The sequence below is a fragment of the Poecilia latipinna genome, unplaced genomic scaffold, assembly GCF_001443285.1.
Source record: "Poecilia latipinna isolate Pla-1442-1.1 unplaced genomic scaffold, P_latipinna-1.0 Scaffold70, whole genome shotgun sequence".
Taxonomy (NCBI): domain Eukaryota; kingdom Metazoa; phylum Chordata; class Actinopteri; order Cyprinodontiformes; family Poeciliidae; genus Poecilia; species Poecilia latipinna.
In genome coordinates, this window is record NW_015112686.1 from 373,356 (window position 1) to 394,010 (window position 20,655).

Consider the following 20,655-nt stretch of genomic DNA (forward strand, 5'->3'; position numbering starts at 1 on the left):
AAAAAAAAAAAGAAAAACCCGGTAAAGCTAAAGTTTTCTTATTGTGGAACAATGTTTTTTTTTTTTTTTTTTTTTTTTCAAAATTACTGCTGGAATTCTTTTCAGATTTTCAGCACATTTCACAAACATCACTAACATTGTTTCGACTTACCAAATTTTCCAGCTTGCATTTCATCCGTCTCCATCACTTCGCTCATTCCCTCTGAAGTTACTGCCCAGATGCGGTAGCAGTACTTTCTCCCACGGTCCACATCTGTGTCCCGGTAGATGGGCACACCTGGTATTTCACCCATTTTCTTCCAGGTGTTTCGTCCCACTTGCTGACGCTCCAATATGTAGTTAGTCACTGGTGAGCCGCCATCATCCTTTGGGGGACGCCACTTGAATTCAATGCATAAGGCTGAACTCTCAGTAACCTCTGCAGGTCCCAGGGGGGGAGATGGCTTGTCTGAAACATCAAAAAAAAAAAAAAAAAAAAAGCTTTGTGAAGTCTCTTCACAGCTTGTGAATAAGGGATTAAAACTGCATTTTGCAAAGGCAAATATCCAGAGTTAGTTCTGGGACACATTTTTTATCAAAACAACAACTGTAAGAAAACAATGTATTAGTCAAAGAGCTACCATTTGAGCGTACATTCAGATCTGTGACAGAACAGATGGCCTAACATTCAATTGATGCATTTTGGTGTAGAAAAGACAGTTGTGATAAATATAAGCCATATTTTCCAGAAATATTATATTTATAAGCAGCAATCAGTCAAACATCACTTAACCTTCTGCTGGATTACTGGTAAGAAAACATTGCTTGACTCTCGACAAACTGGCTTCTGATTTTTTAGTCTTAGAAACAATTAAGATACAGCAGTGAAATTTACTCCTGGGTGACCTGCCATTTGTTTGTGTGACAAGATCTTTGATAACGTCTAGTTCAAGTTTTAGAAACGTCACTTTGACCTAACACAAATACCATGTTAACCTTCTGCTCATAACATCTTAACCTAGATTACCTGACATCTAGAATCTGCTTCGTATTAAAAAAGCAAACCCACTTGTTGATGTCTAAACTGCTACAAGTCACTTACCAAGCACAACAAGCTGTGATACTGCCTCAGTGAAGCCATGGTCATTTTTAATCTTTATCTTGATCTCTCCAGTGTCTCTTCTCTGGCATCTGCTCAGGAGTAAGCGGGTGTGACTCGCAGATCTTTCTATCATTGTGCTGTTGTCGTCTTTCAGCTCATCACCATCTTTGTACCACTGAACTTTTATAGGTTTGTGGCCAATGAACTGGAGCTTATAGATGACGTTGTGTCCCACTTTAACTGCCAGAGGCCTGGTGAAAGCACTGAGGTCTTCTGGGTCAAACCTTGGAGGATCTAAACATATCAATCCAGTTGAGATAATTTTAGTTCTTTGACATTATTAATCATTTATTTAATTCCTGGATGAATACACAGACCTCGGATGCTGAGCATTGCCTCTGTCTTACGACCATCTGCTTCAAAGCGATACTTTCCAGAGTTGTCCTCGCTGCATTTCATTATCACTAATTTATGGATGGGTCCATTCATAGTGATGGAGACATTATCATCTGGGTAAATCTGTTGGGGTTTAAATATTTAACACATGAAATATCTCAAGCACAGCGACGGACAGTATTTAAGCTAAGAAACAACACAGTATAAAATGACAACTACTCTGAGGCAAAAAAGATGAATTTGACCTTCATGACAAACCTGTTTTCCATCTCTGAACCAGACTCCCTCACAGTCTTCCCTGCTGAGCTTACACATTAACTCAGCACTCTCATGGATGATTGCATCGACATCTGACAAACCCCAGATAAACTGAACGCCTGGATCTAAAGACAGAGTCGAGTTTATTTTTAAATCATCATGTCATAAGAAATTGGAGTTACTGAGATATATGTTGCTATATATATTTTCTTTCAAGCACATGTACTGACAGTGCCTAGCATCATGACCCTGCTAAACATTACAGCTTTTAGTGGTTTGGATACATCAGCCAAATGGTAAATTTGGTTCACTTAAAATTGATGTCAAAAGCAGAAAAACGGAACATGTGCAATGTGAACTGATGAGTATTCACCAAAACACACAGAGAAATGTACAGAGAAACCTACAGCATGCATCTAATTGATTACTCACCAATCAACGAATCTGTAACCAGAAGGCCTTGTCTTTTACGCCTTGTGTGGTTGGCAGAGTGGTTCACATTTTCAGTCTCGTCACACTCACCGTGCTCTCCAGGAAACACACACTTGCCTTTTAAAATCACAAATACATTTTATTTGCCTACTTTTCAATCCACTAGGCAGACAGAGTAAGATATAGCTCTCTTACATCTGTAAACATGGCAAATCCTAGACATTTTGTCTTCATGTTAATGAAACATTTAACTTTTTACTCATACAATAACAAAGTGTGCACTCGTGTTTAGAGCATATTATTTCCAAAGGTCTGCCGCCTTTGATCAAAACAATAATTGTATGCAGTGATGTTGTACTTCTTACCGTTGGCTGCATGTTGAGACTTTTTGTTTTGCTTTAAACTTTGTTGGTACTTTCCTCGGTCAGCGGAGTCCTTGATCTCCTCAGTGTTTAGTTCATCGTCGCTTACTTGTCCATTTGAATCTGTGTGTCAGATATTATTTCAAAAAGTTATCCACATGCAAAAAAATATTACAGTTCCATTTGGCTGCAAAATGTTGTCAATTTTAATTGGGTTTAAAAGACTGGGATAATCAGTTCTTACAAGAGTGGAATCTAAAAAGCAGTTTTATTTAAATTTATCTTAATATAGTGATTCGAAAGATATGTCAGTTTCTTTGTATTAATGACCTTTCTTACCTGATGCCTGTTCTTTCCAGTCTGCATTATTTGTTTTTCGTTGGTTTCTTGCTGACTTATTGCAATTCTTATTTCCTCTGAACTGATTCAGCTGTTGGACAACATCATCCCATTGATCTATGAACTCTGCACAGATACAAACCAATAATATAAGCATATTTAAGGACTTTTCCCAAAGCACACTCAAGAAGAAAATATGCCATAAAAAGTGAACTATTCTTAGGTTGTTAGTTCTGGAGCGGTTCTACTTTTTATGAGATGTTTCTCACCGGTTACATCATGCTCTGCTTCTTGGTCTTGCTGTATGTTTGAAGCATTACTCCCATGTCCAGGATCCTGACTGTCCTCAAAGGGCTCTCCTTCAGTAGAATCAAATGAACAGTAAATGGGAGAGGCAAATTAGTTGTGAAATCAGTATATATGTAAAGTAAAAGTTACTAATATGAACAAATGAAATGCATCACTATGTTCTTGTTGTAATTGGCAGATCTGGTCTTTTTTTTCTTTAAGCCTTTCTGGTTCAATCATTTAAACAAATATATTTCAGAAGTACATGTGACTGATCTCTCTTTAAACTCAGTTGTTTTTCAGTCATCTAACAGCTACTTATCCCTGATTTAAATCCAGTAAGGGGAATGAAATAGAGAATAACTTGTTTTTGTCCTGATCAGAACGCTTAGCAGCAGTTGTAGTAGGTTGTGGGACTGGATTCATCAGGTAAAAAACCAGACTTTACCAGCTTGGCTTGTCCTTTGTTTTTCCTTCTTTAGGCCCCCAGCTCTCATTTGCTCCCCTTCTCTTGTCACATCACAATCTTCAAATGTTGTTAAAGCGCCATCTTTCATGATTTTCCTCTCTTTAAACACAGAAAACCAGTTAATCTTAACTGAGCCACCAGTAAGCATGAATTAAATCCAGTAAAGTAAATGTTCTCAACAATACTGTGTGTATTTTTCCTAAAAAGCTTTTTCTACAACAGTGTTCCTAGCAGGTTGTGGAAATGGATTTTTCAGGTTAAAAACAGACTTTACCTGACGTTAAGTTACAACCAGCTTGACCTTTGGTTTGTTTCTTCTTCTTTAGGTCACCGTCTTGTGTTATACACCCATTATCCTCAGACGTTGTCACAGTGCCATCTTTTGTGTTTTTCCTCTGCGTTTTACTTCTCTTATCACTTCCACTGCAGTCGTCTCCCCTAGTTAGTATTTTTCCTTTCAGTTTTTCTGCTTCTGAGTATTTTTCTTTGACAGCTTTTAAAATCTTCTCCATTTCTTCCTGGATTTTTATTTGCTGCTCTTTGGCCACTTTTTCCAGGTCAGCCTGAACCCCGGCAGCCTTCGCAGTTTTGCGGATAGCTTTCTTAGCATCACCTGTCGGGTTGCGCTGATCTGCAAGCACGTTAAGAACGACGAATACGTTGCTCATTTTCAGCCAATCACTGACCACATCACATTGGTATCTGTTAATGGATTGTTCTGTAGAAAAGGATGTTACCTTCTACCACCAGCCAGGCACTGCAGGAAATAATCCCTGCTACAGCAGAATAGATTCCTTTGTCCAGTTTCGTGCAGTCCTTGATGAGCAGCCGGTGGATGAGTCTGTTGTCAGACACAGTTATGTTGCACTTCTCCCCATCTTCCAGGAGGACACCTTTTCTCATCCATGTAATCTTAGGTAGAGGGTGTGTTAGCACACACTCAAAGAGAGCATCATCACTTTCTTCAGCTTTAATCTCTTGAATTTTGATCACAAAGTCCACATTGGAAACTAGAGGGAGGGAAAATGGCACTTTAAGAAATTGAAGCAATTCAGTTCAACCTGTCACATGTAGCAACAGTCATTAATTGTCTGTATTGAAATAAAGCAATTACATATATTTTTTTTTAAATTCTCAACAGTGTTAAGCTCGTTTTGTTTTTGAACTTACTTTTGAACTCTGTGAGGAGCAGGTCTTTTTCAGCATTGACCAGAGTTAGATGCCTGTTGTGGCGGTTAGCTTCTTCAACATCCCCAATATAAATCCCCGTGTCATGTTGCACGGTGCCTTCGTTTCTGAGGTAGTTTTTCTTCCCAAGACTCTGAATGTCCTGTTTTTTAGCATCATTGTCATAGGAAATTATAACATCCTGCATAAGTGAAGAAGCGCAGGAGTTAAAAGTATTTGGTAGTTAGTGTTTAATCTAAAATTCCCACCTTAGCCCAGCACAGACATGTTTATTGGACGCATTAACACTTTAAAACATGACACTGGATTGGGATAGAAAACAGAACACTGGGTTGTTGTTGGAGTTAGATTATTAAAATACAAAAATTAATTTCATCAGCCCTTATCAAAGGTAATAAATGCCATTGCTATGAGTGGAGATTGAGAAGGATTTCGGAATCTCAGTTCAGTTAATGAAAAGCTGTTAGAAACGGTTTTGCAGTTTGAGGTACAGCATTTCAGGGATGGACAGTATTTTCCAGATCGCACAAATATCAACAGATGTTGAAGAGTGTGTGTCTGTCCTGCTTTTACTAATCCTGCATGCTCTGCTGAAGCAGGCCTTGTAGATCTTTTCCCACCTTTCAGGGGGAAATAAGTGATTTTCTTTTTTGCGTTAGCCACACTCCAGAGAGCTGCTCTGCCGACCACTGCTACAATCTCACCTCTGGTCGCCCAGAAGTACCAAATTACATACAAATCGGGCCATTACTTCTGGTCCTTAACTGGGTGCTAAACTTTTCTCTCTACAAGCTTAGTTGAAAGTTGGCAGCTGTGGCAGCAGCACAGATTTTGTTGACTGGGTGAAGTAGCTCACAGCTAATGCTCTGAGATTGTATTATTGTTTTTTATTGGCATTGTGATCATTAATACATGCTGTAATAAATTCACATAAAATGTATTGCCATTCAATAATATTTGTTAGATTTTCATACCTTCTGCTTGTTTTTCCCTTTCTGGTTTCTCTTCTCCTCAAGTTTCTTGAGAATCGTGCTCAAGTCTGCTATGCCATACTCAGAACAGATGCTCTCGTAGTCTCTTTTGTCAGCATTCATCATCGCATCCCAGAAAGTTTCATCGTTATCTCCACCTGCTGTCTGTGCTTTGCTAAAGTATTTAACATTGAATGTCACTGTTACTGTAATCAATGTTGCATCAGAAATGCTAGGATTGAGCTGCTTAAAATGCTTACCTTTTCTTTAGCAGCTTTCTGAAATCTTCAGGAATTGTTGAACCTGGACAGAAGCAAAACATTTGCTAACTGTATTCATTATTATTATTATTATTAATCTAAAGTTCTACTACTACACCAAACATTTCTACGACACTAACACAATGTGGATATTTTAAGTCACTTTGAACATTTTGAATACAGTGATGTACAAAAAGAATCTGCCCACTAATAAGTTTCTGTTTTCACTTTCTTGTTGAATTTGAATGTTTTAAATCATTAAATAATTGTTAATATTACACAAGGTCAACTAGTTAAATACAAAATGCTGTTTTCAAATAATGATTTGCTACAAGTTTATTTTGAGTTTGATTTCACTATCTGCACACAAAAAATCCTGTCAGATGAATAAGTAGGCTAAAAAAAACATCTTACACAAAAGTTCAAGAATAGAAAAAAAGTGATTGACTTAATAATAATAATATTTTTCTTTTTTAGTCATTACTCTCTATACTAGTACAATTTAAAACACTACATCCTAAAACTTGCATCTAAAGATGCTCTTTATTTTTAGTCTCTATTAGTAGCTTCTGCATTCACATTGTAGAGGTGCTGCCAACTGCTCATAGTCTATCACAGTTGAGTTCATATGAATTTATATTTCTACTTAATTGTTCACAGTAGGCAGTGTGCAATTTAAAGTAACATTAACTCAGAAGTCAGTCTTACCATCAATAATGCTTAATGTTGTGGTGCAGACAGCTTTGCCACATTCATTCATAGCGTAGCATTTGTACGTATCAGCCTCCTCTGCGGACACTTTATGAATCTGAAAATGCATACATACATACATACATACTATGTTGTAGTGTTGTCACAACTTCCTGCTTTGCTCAGTTTTTTTTTTTTTTTTTTTGCCAAACTGTGTTATAACACATTCAGTTGGTTACCTCTAAAATGTGTTCCCCTGTTGATTCATCATATTTCCTTTGGAACTTTTCCTTGTCTGCCAGATTCCCTTTCGCTCTTCTCCATGAAACATCTGGTTTTGGGTCCCCTGTCACCACCGCCTTGAAAATGGCTAAATTTCCTAAAAGGACGTTTTCAAAAGATTCTCATTTGTTGTTGCATTTTTTTTTAATTTCAGCTTTGTTTTGGTGAAAAACATATTTCACCAAAAAAAAAAAAAAAAAAAAAAAACACATTGAGTCAATCATATATTTTTTTTTGTTTTGATTTCATGTGTACCTTCCTTGACTGTAACTGGCATGGGTTTGCACTGGAAGTCTGGAGTACTTTTACCCTCAGGTAAAATTGCTGCATACTGTGTGATCATCACTCCAGGGGTTTTAGATCTCCTCCGGATTGCAGCTAAATTAAGTAAAAAGAATGTTGAGAGAATTATTCAATGAAAAGGGTTTTAACAAATCAATAATCAGGTCAACCTCCTTCTTAAATGAATGTGGAAAAAGAGTGTTTTATTTATTTCAAAACTAAGAAAAAGTGTTATTTTTAACTGCCGAAATTACTTGTGTATATTTGCAACTTTAGGTTTCTGCTTATCTTTTATTTCTTTCAAGTACATTTATAAACCATTTTTAACATTTGTTTGCAAAAGCCGGAATGTATTATTTATACGTTATAAAAGGCTACAAACCTGACTCATAAATATGTACACTTTTTGGATTTCCAAAGGCATGTAATCATGTAATAAGCATAGTGGATTTGACCTATAATCTCTTTTAAAAAGTTCTTGCTGACAGCTACAGATTATTTACTCTCACTATCATTTTATCTCAACTGACCTATTCCTTATTCTACAGGAAAAGTTAAAGTTAGTAGCTGCTAATTTTCCAAATCACTTTAAAAAATAATCTGATCGTCACTTTGTCCTATTTGCTGTTTTTATTTTCTACTTCATAATTTGTATAGCATGCACAACAAGCTGAGCTAAAGACAGAGAAACAAAACATTAGGAATAAAAGTTAACACGTGTAGTTAGTATGTGTTACAATAAGCATATACTGTGTGAGTTTATTTCAGATTTTAATCCCAAGTGAACAGATCAGAGTCAGGCTATGGATGTGTATTTCTGTCATGATATCCAACAATCTGGGGATTAGAGCGAAAACAGTGGAGGTACTCTTCCACGTCTCTACTTCAAGACTTTAAAATGCACAACAAATTTAAAGCAATGACAAGCAATAAGCAGGCAGTGTATTTAAGTAACACAGTGCGTGTCATGACTGTGTCACAAAATGTCTATTAAAACCAAAACAGAAAGCACACATCCCCCAGAAAACAGCTAACTCATTCACCTGATTTGTTGCCAGACACCTCATTAAAACGTAGAATGTACTGATGAACCAGGGAGAAACCTGAATTGAATAAACAGAGATAAATGAATATACATCACATAATATCAGAATATTATGGCTGATATAACACCAGTGATGCATTATTTTGTACTCTTTGGGTTCATCTGAACATATTGTTACATGTCATGTGAGACGTTTACGTATAGACTCTTGAAGAAATTAATATGAATAATAAGGAAATGAACTACTGTACGTGATGGTCTGGTTGCTAACTGATCTGGTTTGCCTCTTGTCCACATCTTGACTAGAGTTGAGAAAGCAAAATGTGATCTGAAAATCAAAAGACATCAATGTCAATAAAAATTTAGCTCAATGCAGATTTTATCATTCATTATCGTCTTTGCTCTGTATTATGATAGAGAAAAACTACTCATCTAATTACAAACCAAACAAAAGAACCTAGTTAAGCTGATCTAGACTAAACGTGCTAGATCAGTTTAAATACTCGTCCCTGAAACATTAATATATTCAGTGATAAATATTACTTAAAAAATAGATGATGGTCCGTTTTTTTGTTTTTTTTTCCATGACTTCAGTGTTTGGAAATATAAATAATCAGAATAAAATAGCGGAGGTCTATTTTCAAATAGAAATCTGATAGTTTTACACGTAGTCACACATAAACAGAGATGAGTGGCTCACCTGTTTCCAGCTCTGTGCTCACGCCGCCTCACACAGGTTGATTGTTGTGGTATAAATCTGCTGCCTCTTAGGTTCTACAGACTTTGGGTGGATGTTTCTGGTTTGAAAGTCCGCGAGCTGCCTCTGCTGAGACGGTTTGATGCTGAATGCGGGTGGCTTATATTGTTAAGGAAGACGTGGGGGTTGGGAGGGTGAGAGGGACAGCGGGGGGATTAAGGCGTCCAGGGTGGAAAGATGAATAAGGAGTGGGGAGGGATTGCTGCTGGGTTTGTCTGTCACAATAATTACTGATGGCAAAATGCAAATCTTTAGAAGACAGCTGTCTTTGCTTTACTGGTTATTTTAGATTTAATTAAACACAGTTGTCACAAAGTCACTCTTAAGTCTTTCATAAAGAGTTTAGGTCACCTAAGCAAAGCATTAATCTGTGAAAATAATAGCAAATTGCTTGTTATTCATCAAAAAGCATGCATTTTTGTCATCTCTGTGTCCACATAATGTGATTTCAAACAAAGAGCATGAACTATGCAAAAAAGAATTGTAGAGGAGCAAGATCCCACTTTATATTATTGCTATAGATTTGGATTTCAAAGCTAGTTAGTAGCTCTGACTTTCTAGTGAACCTCTACATTTTTATGAAGCTGACTTTTTCTTTTTTAATCCACTCGCTTGTTTTATTAAACCTAACAGTTGCCTGGATACCATGAGAAATCACATGATGCTAACAAGGCACTAATCTGTTGGTATGCAGTGTACTTCTAACGTTGAGACACATTATGTAATCAAGGTTGTGTCATTTCTGTGGTACAGGCTCTTCCTCTAAAGTCTTTGATGCCAACTTGTTCTTGGAAAGGGACGGTCAAATGAAGAGCAAGGAGTTACTGATGAAGGTCAGTCAACAGAACGTTGAATATATTTGTCACATTAAGATTCAAACCATGTCTCTGAAGTGTGAACAGAGAACAAATAAAAGTCATGCTATAAGTAACCCATTGTAAGGCATTTATAATCAAAGCATAATGAAGCAACCGGGGAGCGGTGTCTTAAAGTGAGATGAATATAGTTTTTGATTAACCAGAAATAATTATCTCAGTTTCAGTGTTTAACAATAGGAATTACAGAACATAATTTAAGGTGCACGCTTAATGAGATATCGAGCTTATAGAAAAGTTCTTGAAGTAGAAGTTTGTTTTTTTTATATTATGAACGTCTACATTCATTTTGAGCCAGTTTATTAACGTTAATCTAATTCATTGATGATTTGAGGCTTTCATTTATGCACAACGCTTTTACGATTCCAGAGCTTATAAGACTTTATATGTTGACCCAAATATATTTCACAACAGCAGGTGATATACATTGGCGTCTAAATTAAACAGCCTTTGTTTTGACAGTTGCTTTTCAAAGTTCCTCTTGTGATGTAACAATGTTTAACTCCTGTTATGTTCTCTCCATGGAAACTTTTTCTTTGGACACATTAGGCATCATGTATCCAAAATGGGAATGCTTTTGACTGGCACCATAATTTATCACCTCAGGTTGGAGAAAGCTCCAGCTAACAGATGCTCATTAAATCTACAGTGTATGTCCACAGCCCCCAGAATTTGACTGGTATAGACAAATTAAAATATATTGTTGTTCATCGGCATTAACAGTTAGTCTTCAATCATTTCATCTTGTAATTTTATTTTTATTTTACATTATTTTACAGTACAATCAAAAACTTCTATGTATTTCACCAAATCAAAGCAAGACAATGACCATAAACATATGACCGTATTTTTTTTTTTTTTTCTGGTTTCTAATATAAAAAGTTCCCAAGATGTTATAGTCCCTGTGGCAGTGTAAAATACAGAGAACCATTTTTCACAGTGACTCGATGAAGAATAGAACTCAAAATCTAACTTAATACTATCAATCTTTTATCTGGCCTGAATAATATACACCGTATTAAACTATTAAATCTATGAGCACAATCCAAAAAAATCCAAGATCCCAATAGTGTGTGCATCCTGTCACGCTTGACCTTCCACATGCTGCACTTCTAATTCAATTGGCTCAAAAGACTTTTGAAATGGCCTGAGCTCACATAAACCACCTGGATTAGTTATTAAACCCCCGCTGCCAACTTTCCTTATATTGACAAAATGTCACGCAGCATAGCTTTCATTCCAGTCATGGCAAACCAAAGTGAGCTGCTGCTGAGGTGCTAACTAGACAGCTAGACTCATCTCTCTGTACTACAGATCTCTCTGTGGGCAAAACCTCAACTGTAGGACCTTGTTCCTCAAAGGTTTGATAGCCATGTTTAGCATGGTTCACTTGACACAGCCACATCTGTCAGATGTTTCATGCTTTAACTCTTGGAAATATTACAAAATGTTAAATACTGTCTTGATTTTGCTGAATAGTTTCTGCTATGGATGCTGGAGAGTACATGAGCTTACAAGTACAGCCACAAAAGATGTAATGCCTTAGAAAAAAATGTATAATTTGTGTCACATACTGTGTTTCAGAAACTCATATAAATTCATTAGACATATAAACTAAAATGACAGTAACTAACAACAGATAAAGAGGAAGACTTTCAGCAGATACATAACAGAAGGCTGAATTTGCTGTATTTTATCATTTTGAACTTCAACATGTCTGTTTTGGAACAGGTTTGATATGGAATGGTTGGCAGTCTTTTGGAAATCTCAGAGATGGCAGCATAACTCCTTGGTTTGCAGTCACAGTAACGCAGAAAAATTGCTTTGTGACATTTCTCCTCCTTTTTCATGGGGATTTTGGTGGTCATTAAAACACTGTGTAATGTGTAATACATGCTTTTGTTCTTTTCTGTGCAAAGTGCTGGAGGGTAGTTTCCACTTTCAATTTAATAGATTAGTTCAAGTGGATCCAAGAGGCATGGTATAATTACCATAGGCCAAGTCTATTTCGGTGAGACAGATTAAAAACAAAACCTCTCCCACCTCTGACATTTATCATATGATCAACAACTTCTTCAAGTCACATTGTTAAATTTTAATGACACTTTGTTCTGTTTTGCTTTATTAGTAATATTTTTCAACAAAGCACTTACATTTTGCCAAAAAATCTTTCACATAGAGCAATTTACTTTCCTCCTAAAACAATGTACTGATGGTGAGTCCCTGTTGCCGTCTCATTGTCTGTGTTTTTCAGAGGAAGCTCAAAACAGCTTGATATATTGAATCACTGCACCCACCCCCAGCAGTATGTAACTTGCTGTCATGCAAAAGGCCTTGTTGCTTATCTTTTGTGAAAAGCTCCCTCTGCTTTCTGTTCCCAGTGCTCTATATGGGATAGGGTGTTTCTGCAGCACAGAAAATGTAAAGTTAATTATTGCACTGCCATTGAAGTGTTTTAAAAGAAAATCAAAAAGTGTAAGAAGCAATTTAAAAAGACAGCTGTCAAAAGGTCTCTTTTTGGTTGCAGGGGAATTAGAGAGAACAAGACTTTCAGCAGATAACAGAAAGGCTGAATGGAATGCAAAAAAGTTTTTCTATTTTATCATATTGAACTTCAACATGTCTGTTTTGGAACATGTGGGATATGGAAATGTTGGCAGTCATTTGGAAATCTCAGATTTAGGTCAATCTTGTAGATTATTTAGGGAATACACACAAAGAACTGCCTACAGTTAGTATTGGTGAAAAATATTGGCATGGCTCAAGTGAGATCCTGGACAAAGTTTAAAATTATCAGCTCCTGAGACTTTTTCTGTCATATAGTTAGTGTCTCTCTCTCAAATAAATTGTTTAAAAAATAAAAAAGCAATTGGTACCGCCTTAAACTGGGCCTGGTATAGCAGAATGGAAGTCGATTTTGTATTGCACTGGCCTAGTCAAAGTACTAAATTCACCTCTAGTTAAATTTGATAATAAAAGACCTATCCATAAATTAATGTACACAAACTTAAGTGAACAGATATACTGTAAATATTTCACCAAATAACCAGAAGACAAATTCTTTAGCCAGCAGGATTAAAATGGGGTGTTAAAATCAAGAATACTGACATTTTAAGCCAAAAAAAAAACTGTCTTCACTAAATTCCTCTTTTTAAAATAATGACAGTGTAATACTTAATTGCATAATCATTGTCTGCAGCTCAATTTAACTGATTTAAGGATGTTATAAAGACCACATAAGTTTTTTTTTTCTTGTTGTAATATGTTAAAGCTATAAAAGCTATGAAAAAAAAAACACATTTTCCTCTTGATTTCATAAATGGTAAAAAGCTCCCCCACTGACGAGAAAAAAATCAAATCTGTGTGATAGGGGGATTCCCTGTAATGAATTCCTCTCTAAATCCTCATCACAGCTTTCTGATGGCCCATCTCCATGCCCATTACTCACAGCTCCAAATGCTCCAAGCATTATTAATTCTCCTCACTAACAAATAATCTGTGTGCTTTCAACACTCAGACTCCGGCTGTCTGATTGGTGCTTGTACACTCTCTCCGCAGAGCAATAGCGGAATGAATTCACTTGAGAGCTGACCTATTACAACAAAGCTTTGCGTACTTGAGAGCTTTATTCTGGGATGCAAGTAATGTTCTCCTGCAGAAATATAAGGTAGAGCACAGACATGTGTCGCAGAGGTGTCCTTGCTCTTGTCTTAGCTGGGATCAACACCGAGGTTATTGTACATTAAATGATATTGCATGCAATGAGTAACTTTTGCGTATTTGAAAACAGAAGTACAAATAGTGAGATTTCTGTTTTTCTGCTTGTTTCCCGGCAAGTAAATTAGCACAAACTTTTCTCTCACATTTTATAATCATAGTTTAGCTTGTTTTAGAGCATTTTCTTTTTGGATAGTCAAGGAATATATTTATTGTACTTTTGTAAGACAACACTTACAAAGAACAGGTTTTTTTTTCAGTTAAACTAATTGTGTCTATATGCGATACAGTCTTAGAGATTCATTTGTTATTATATGCGGTTACTTTATATGTCTTTGGACATACCTGACATGTTTCAACGTTGCACTTCTCTCTTCGTCTGATGTCACAACAGCTTAGAGAAATGAACTGGCTTTATCAGCTTCAGATTGTTTGTGGTGACAAGCTGACAATTTTTCAGTTGACAAAAAACATGTGCCAAATTTAATATCTCTAATTTAAAACAAAATATTTAACATAACCTGCAAGAAAATGTTTGGTGAAAAATATGTGATTACTGTATTGAGAAGTTTGGGTGATTTAAATCCAAAGTGTAACTTTTGAAATGTCCCTTACAGAGGAAGCATTGTATTTCAGATGCATAGTGTAATGATTCAAACCCGTTGATCCTGATAAAGTTGTCAGACACCAGACTGACTATTTGTAGGCATGATAATCCATGGATTATGCCACCATTAACATACAAGCTAATTTTAGATTTCTCAACAATGTTAAAATTTCAATCAAGTCTTGCATTTTTGTGCTGCATGATGTGAGCACAGTACATTGTTGAGAATGGCCTTTACAAATGTATATTTTTCATAAATATGAATACAGAAGCACTATTAAATTGCTTTTAAAATAACATAAACTCATCTCGGTATGTTGCACTTTGGATTTTGATCTCTTTTTGGTTTTCCATATCATTTAACTTAAATGATTGAAATTTCTATTACTTTTTTTCAGTAAGTACCTTTTTGAAATTTGAATTGAGTTGAAACCCCTTTATATTGAAATTCAAGTAACTTTTTTCTCATCAATTCCACAAGATGGCAGTACATTTCCTTGGTTTGCAGTCATGGTAATGCAAAAAGATTTCTTTCTAACATTTTGACCTCGGTTTTCATGAACATTTTGTGTGGTCATTAAAGCATTTGTTTGTCTTTTTTTTTTCTTTTCTGTGCAAAGTGGTCAATCGGTTTCTATTTTCAGTGTAATAGATTAGTTCAAGTGGATTCAAGAGGCATGGTATAATTACCATAGGCCAAGTCTATTTCGGTGAGACAGATTAAAAACAAAACCTCTCCCACCTCTGACATTTATCATACGATCAACAACTTCTTCAAGTCACATTGTTACATTTTAATGACACTTATCTCTGTTCTGTTTTGCTTTATTAGTTAAGCACTTACTTATTTGCCCAAAACTGTTTTACATTTAGCCATCCATTTTCTTCCTAAAACAAACTATTGTTGGTGAGTCCCTGTTGCCGTCTCATTGTCTGTGTTTTTCAGAGGAAGCTCAAAACAGCTTGAAATATTGAATCACTGTCACCCACTCCCAGCAGTATGTAACTTGCTGTCATGCAAAAGGCCTTGTTGCTTGTCTCTTGTGAAAAGCTCCCTCTGCTTTCTGTTCCCAGTGCTCTACATGGCTTCTGCACCTATCTGACTGTTAGATATAACTGATTTAACCCAAAAATATTCAATGTTTATTTAGGATGGGGACTGTTCATTTAGTTTGGCTAATCAAAAATGCTTATTCCATAAAAAAGAGATAACTGTGTTTGTTGTGTTATTTTATTTTATGGAAAAAAAACAAACAAACAAACAAAACAAAAAAACTAGAAATGATAAATCGGTTAAATTAAACTTGCAGTACAAAATGTTGCAAAATAACATTTTCTTCTAGTACAAATAATAATTTTCTGAAAAGGTTTCAAGCCAAACAAAAAAGTGGTTATCTTGTTGGTACTGGAGTTGTTATAAACTGTCTGCCGGTGCTGGCTGATGGTTCAAAAACAAGTAAACAAATATTAACTGCAGTCATTAACAACATATATTGATATTACCATTTACATTAAAAAAAAGAAAAACAAAATCATTCTAGACCTGTCCAGGATGTGCCCCGCCTCTCGCCCGGAACGTTAGCTGGAGATAGGCACCAGCACCCCTCCCGACCCCACTGAGGGACAAGGGTGTTCAGAAAATGGATGGATGAAAATCATTCTAATATATTTTACTTCATTTCTTTGCATCAGGTTCCTTGTATATTCTCCTTGCAATCAATCCCACAAACACAATAGTCACCCAATTAAGAGAGAAAAAGAATAAGATTTTCTCACAGTTAGCTTCATTGTTCTGTAAGATCACGTCTTGGCCCACCAAGATCTGAATTTCTCAATTTTGAAACAAGTTGAGGGCAGCATTTCTAACTAACTGACTGTACTTAAGCATGGACTTTTAATGAGAAATCCAGCATTTTAGTTTATATTTTTTCCCATGAGCTGAGTTCATATAGAAGATAAATTTGTTGTGTTTACTGCATGTTACCAAGATCTCTGATCCTTGAGAACTAGTTCCCTGTTTCTTTTACTGTAATTTACATAGATATATCATAAATGTATCCATTTTGCATGCATGACTCATTATTTAATTTTAAACAAAGTGAATCAGGGAGACATTATCAGCACAATTATGGGTGGGAAATCACCATCAAGGAGGGATTTGTGAATCATGTGCAAAGTTTGGCTTGCACATGCATTACAGGTGCCAAAACTGTCCAGCCGTACATTGCCCAAGCTACATTATTTTTAGGCTGTGATGATTCTAAACTAAATATTTCATGACTCCCAAACTGTTGACTTAAACAGATGGCCTAGATTGAAAATCATCCATGTTGACTGGCAGGAAAGACGGCTTACATAAATGGCATAACCAACAAAATGAATGGTGAGATATAACCAGGTTCCATTATTTTCGTGTGTTTTTCGATAATCATCTAAGAAGGAAGTCTCCAGAGAAAAACAGCTTAATGATAGGTATTAGAAAACTGTTTTCTTTCAGTCACAATGCAACAAAAACCCTAAAAGAGCTACTTACTAAACCAAAGGCAAATTACAGTCAACTTCAATTAATTAAAATATGCACTGCAATATTTCCTCACTGCTATTGCTAAACTACAACCAAAAACAGACTAGAGTTCTAAAACAGCACAGAAAATAAATGTTATCATTCACAACAGCTCCTTCTGTTCGCTGATTGGCCCAGTTGAAATTGAGCTGGAAATCAAGCTCAATGGGAGAAATCTTTAACTGTGTACTGAACAGACATGAGAATTGTTCTACATAAAAAGGTAATGGTCAGGCTAGGTTTAAGAGTCCTTTAGGTTCCTTTTGGCAGACTCCAGACAGGCTGCCATGTGCCTTTTATTAAGGAGTGATTTTCATTTGACCACTTTACCTGATTGGTGGATAGCAGAGATGGTTGTCTTCCTGGAAGAGCAGAGAGTGAGGCGGGGAATTGAAGCCTCACTACATCACGATTCCTTTCAGACATTTAATTTCACTCCATATCAATCTTTAAACAGTTTGACTTTATCATCAGCTTTCAAACAGCAGGGTCATTTATGATTCCAGTGGTGAACCATATCTATACATAAAGGCAAGGAGCCCTGTAAGCCAACTTAAATCTTAAAGTCTGTGTTTCATCATAGCTTTCTCACCAACACATTCCTCTCCCTGGAGGATCACCAGGATGATGTGTACCACAGACTGAGACATTAAACATGACAAAGTATGAGGCAATCAGAGTGGTTTCTGTAAACATATAAATACAGTGGTGATACCCGTGCCTATTTCTATGTGATGGATGCATTGAAACATCCATTGCACAGATATTGGTTACTGGTGGACCTTGCGAATGGGAGAATCAAGAAGAAAATTCAAAGGGCCTGATGTATTGCACTCTTCCGCTATAACCTGCAGGATACACTGGTTTCTATCAGCCACCGGCTCCTAATCCTGTTTCCTAAACCCTAGAGCGCAGAGGAACATGCTTCAATACAGCTCACACGCATGAGCACTCCACAGTCGAACATGTCTTGAGCATTTAAAATACCGGTATTGGTGTGTGAACTTTATTTGATGCAACCATGGCTACCAAGAATGAAATTTAGTCAACTCTTGACCACATCTCACATTGGTCTTGGTGATATTTCATTTTTTCTTTTCTCTGTGGTTACCATTGATAATCATAAAACAATGTTGATCAGCTGTCTCAATCAAATACACTTTGATGAGTGATGAGGTGCTTTGCTTTTCACCATGTGTGGTTGAATGTGAGAGCGCAGAACATGAAGCAGGACTTAGTGTGTGTGTGAGAGTGATTTACAAATCAGATTTTTTTTTTTTGCCATACATACACTTTTAGTATGGTTCCTGTGCAATAATTTATAAATGAGACTCCTGGTGACTCCAAATGTATTGCATCTACAAGTAGTGGAGGCCAATGTGCTCATTTGGAGCTACAAAATAGTCTGTGTCTGTCCCCAGATGTATGCATCAAGAAGGTCTTGGGGGTCTACAGACAATTCCTTTGATTTCATAGGTGTTTGTGTAGTCCACTTCCTGCTTTTGGAGTTGTTTCCTGTCTGCTTGGTATCCACATATGCTTTAGATTCATGCCAAAGTTCACTTCAACTGAACCAAGAACTTGGTTTTTAGGTGGACCAGAGTTTGTTGCTTTGGTTCGCATCAGAGTCGAATTGGACATCCATACTTGAGCTTCATAAGAAAGGGTGTGGATTCTTGTGCAAATGTAATTTCGTAGTTTTCTATTTTTTAAGAAATTTGCAAGGATTAAAAATCTTTTTTTCCACACTTTCTCTATGGGGTATTTGTGAATACTTTCTGAGAGCACTGTGTACATTTCTGTTATACTTATATGGAAATCTTAATGTTTCTGTGTAAGTGTTTAAAGAACTGTCAGATTGCAGCTGCTAATGTGTGGAGACTGAGGTTCTTTATCTCACAGCAAGTCCTCGTCCATCAACTGTCACATCACGCTTCAGCGGGACAGCGATACTTAACTATCAACTTAACAAGATGTCACAGTAGCAGCGGTGTAAACAAAAAAAAAGGACAGGGAAACACTATCAGTCTTTCAACCATTACTTAATGGCACAGCAGCAGAAGATTATTTTAATATGGAAGGTAAGATATTCAGCTTTCTGAAGACATGACCCAACATCCTAAAAGCTTTGTCAAAATCATAGATTGAGCTATCACCATTGTGTTAACTTTTAGAGAATGGCTTGGACCTTATGTATTAATGTTCGGCACAATATTTTGCCTCTAAGTTGGCATATTCTAAAATTTTATTTTGCATGAAAGTGTGTGGTTATCTACACAAACTTTTGACCAGCACTGAAAAAGTGTTTACAGCAACGCAGGCATTTTTAGGAGGCAATAATAATAATGTTTGCGTTGCCGTAAACACTTTTTTACTGCAGGTCAAAAGTTCCAAAAATTAGAAAATTTAAGATGTGACTCCATTAAGTGCAGCACTTTTTCAAATAATAAAAAACTAGGAATCTAATACTTAAATAATACTTATATAATACTTATACTAATGTGAATATACTGTATGTCACAACAAGGTGAAGTATTTCCAGTGCCAAGTCACTTGGCAGGCTTAGTAGCTGAAAAAACTATATTAGAAAAACAAACTATGTTCACAAACAATTAGTTCTACTTTAGTTCAAACCGTGTTTGTGTCTGTATGTCATGCATTTTTTTTATTTTTTTTTTCTTCATTCAGCGAAGTTACTCGGTGTGTAGGGTATCCAGAAATTTTCCTCAAGAGTAGCCATACTGTATATAAATATTACTCAAGTAAAAGTAAAAAGTGCAGTAAAACTATTCCAACAAGATGCTGAAATAAATGTAACTGAGTAGACGGTTACTATTCACTTCTGCAAGAGACACATCTACAAGCTTGTGCATCACAGGCGCCCATTGAAGGCATCAGTATGCTGCAGTTCCTCTGCAAATGGAGCATTTTAGCAGGATGTGGCTGGCAGATCGGGAGTGTCACAGTCGTCCCTCAGTGGAGCCGTGGCAGCTGTACGGGACGGGAGGATCCGTATGTTGGCCAGATCCATAAGGTTCCCCAACACTGCAGTGGAACAGGCAGAAATTAAACTGCAATTTGTAACCATGAGCCAATCTCCTAATGTAATGGTGAGCAGATATTACTGTAAGGGCACAGTCTGGAGGGGAATGTGCCTTTATCAATGGAAAACATTTCCATTTTGTAAATGTAGAATTTATATCTGATGCATAAAACGCTTAAGAAATAGTAGCATGATGGCATGGTTCAGCTGTGGAGTATTTGATTTTCAAACTAACTCCAAAGGACTCTGACACTTTTTTTTTCTGAAAACTAATTTGTTCATACAAGCATTTTTACTTTCATTCATCAACATATAACATTCTCTCTAAATTTTCTTATTTGCTTTTCATTTTGAATGCTTTGCTCTTAATTTTATTGCTTTCATTTTTTTTTATAAAGATGACCTTGTGTGCCCTGAAGGCACCTTTTGAATAAAGTCTATCATTATTATTATTATTATTATTATTATTATTTGTAGCAGTAGTTGGAAAGAGGAGGCCGTTGCCATGGTTAGTCAGACATATGGTGGGAGCATTTCAGGTATTTCTACTCAGTTCACCGCAAATATGGATTGAAAAAGGAAGCGTTTAGGACTACCTGTCTACGCACGGTTTTAGATATCAGAATCTTTTTGTTTGACAACTTATAGAATTGCTGCCTGCCACAAACTTGCAGTTTGAAAGGTGCATACTCTTTTATACGTGAGGCCCTGAGCCGTTAAGGTTACAATCTCAAGCCTTCCATTCATCAG

At 36.4% G+C, this 20,655-nt stretch overlaps 1 protein-coding gene across 2 annotated transcripts in view; it reads right to left on the reverse strand.

The window, feature by feature from the left end:
* LOC106934880 (immunoglobulin-like and fibronectin type III domain-containing protein 1) overlaps nt 1-9,162 on the reverse strand; it is a 16,517-nt gene extending 7,355 nt beyond the window's left edge. Inside the window, exons 1-20 of one of the 2 annotated variants that reach the window (XM_015015043.1) lie at nt 9,044-9,162; nt 8,595-8,671; nt 8,342-8,401; nt 7,272-7,394; nt 6,974-7,113; nt 6,753-6,852; nt 6,045-6,087; nt 5,788-5,959; nt 4,796-4,994; nt 4,363-4,635; nt 3,900-4,256; nt 3,615-3,724; nt 3,138-3,240; nt 2,869-2,994; nt 2,533-2,652; nt 2,168-2,284; nt 1,736-1,860; nt 1,459-1,600; nt 1,082-1,375; nt 152-448 (exon numbers count right to left, since the gene is read on the reverse strand). In XM_015015043.1, the coding sequence (XP_014870529.1) occupies nt 152-448; nt 1,082-1,375; nt 1,459-1,600; nt 1,736-1,860; nt 2,168-2,284; nt 2,533-2,652; nt 2,869-2,994; nt 3,138-3,240; nt 3,615-3,724; nt 3,900-4,256; nt 4,363-4,635; nt 4,796-4,994; nt 5,788-5,959; nt 6,045-6,087; nt 6,753-6,852; nt 6,974-7,113; nt 7,272-7,394; nt 8,342-8,401; nt 8,595-8,640 (2,947 nt within the window). In that variant the 5' untranslated portion in view covers nt 8,641-8,671; nt 9,044-9,162. Of the gene's footprint in view, nt 1-151; nt 449-1,081; nt 1,376-1,458; nt 1,601-1,735; nt 1,861-2,167; nt 2,285-2,532; nt 2,653-2,868; nt 2,995-3,137; nt 3,241-3,604; nt 3,725-3,899; nt 4,257-4,362; nt 4,636-4,795; nt 4,995-5,787; nt 5,960-6,044; nt 6,088-6,752; nt 6,853-6,973; nt 7,114-7,271; nt 7,395-8,341; nt 8,402-8,594; nt 8,672-9,043 lie in introns of both variants that reach the window. The other variant, XM_015015049.1, reaches the window with a different exon arrangement.
* Between the last annotated feature and the right edge of the window lie 11,493 nt (nt 9,163-20,655).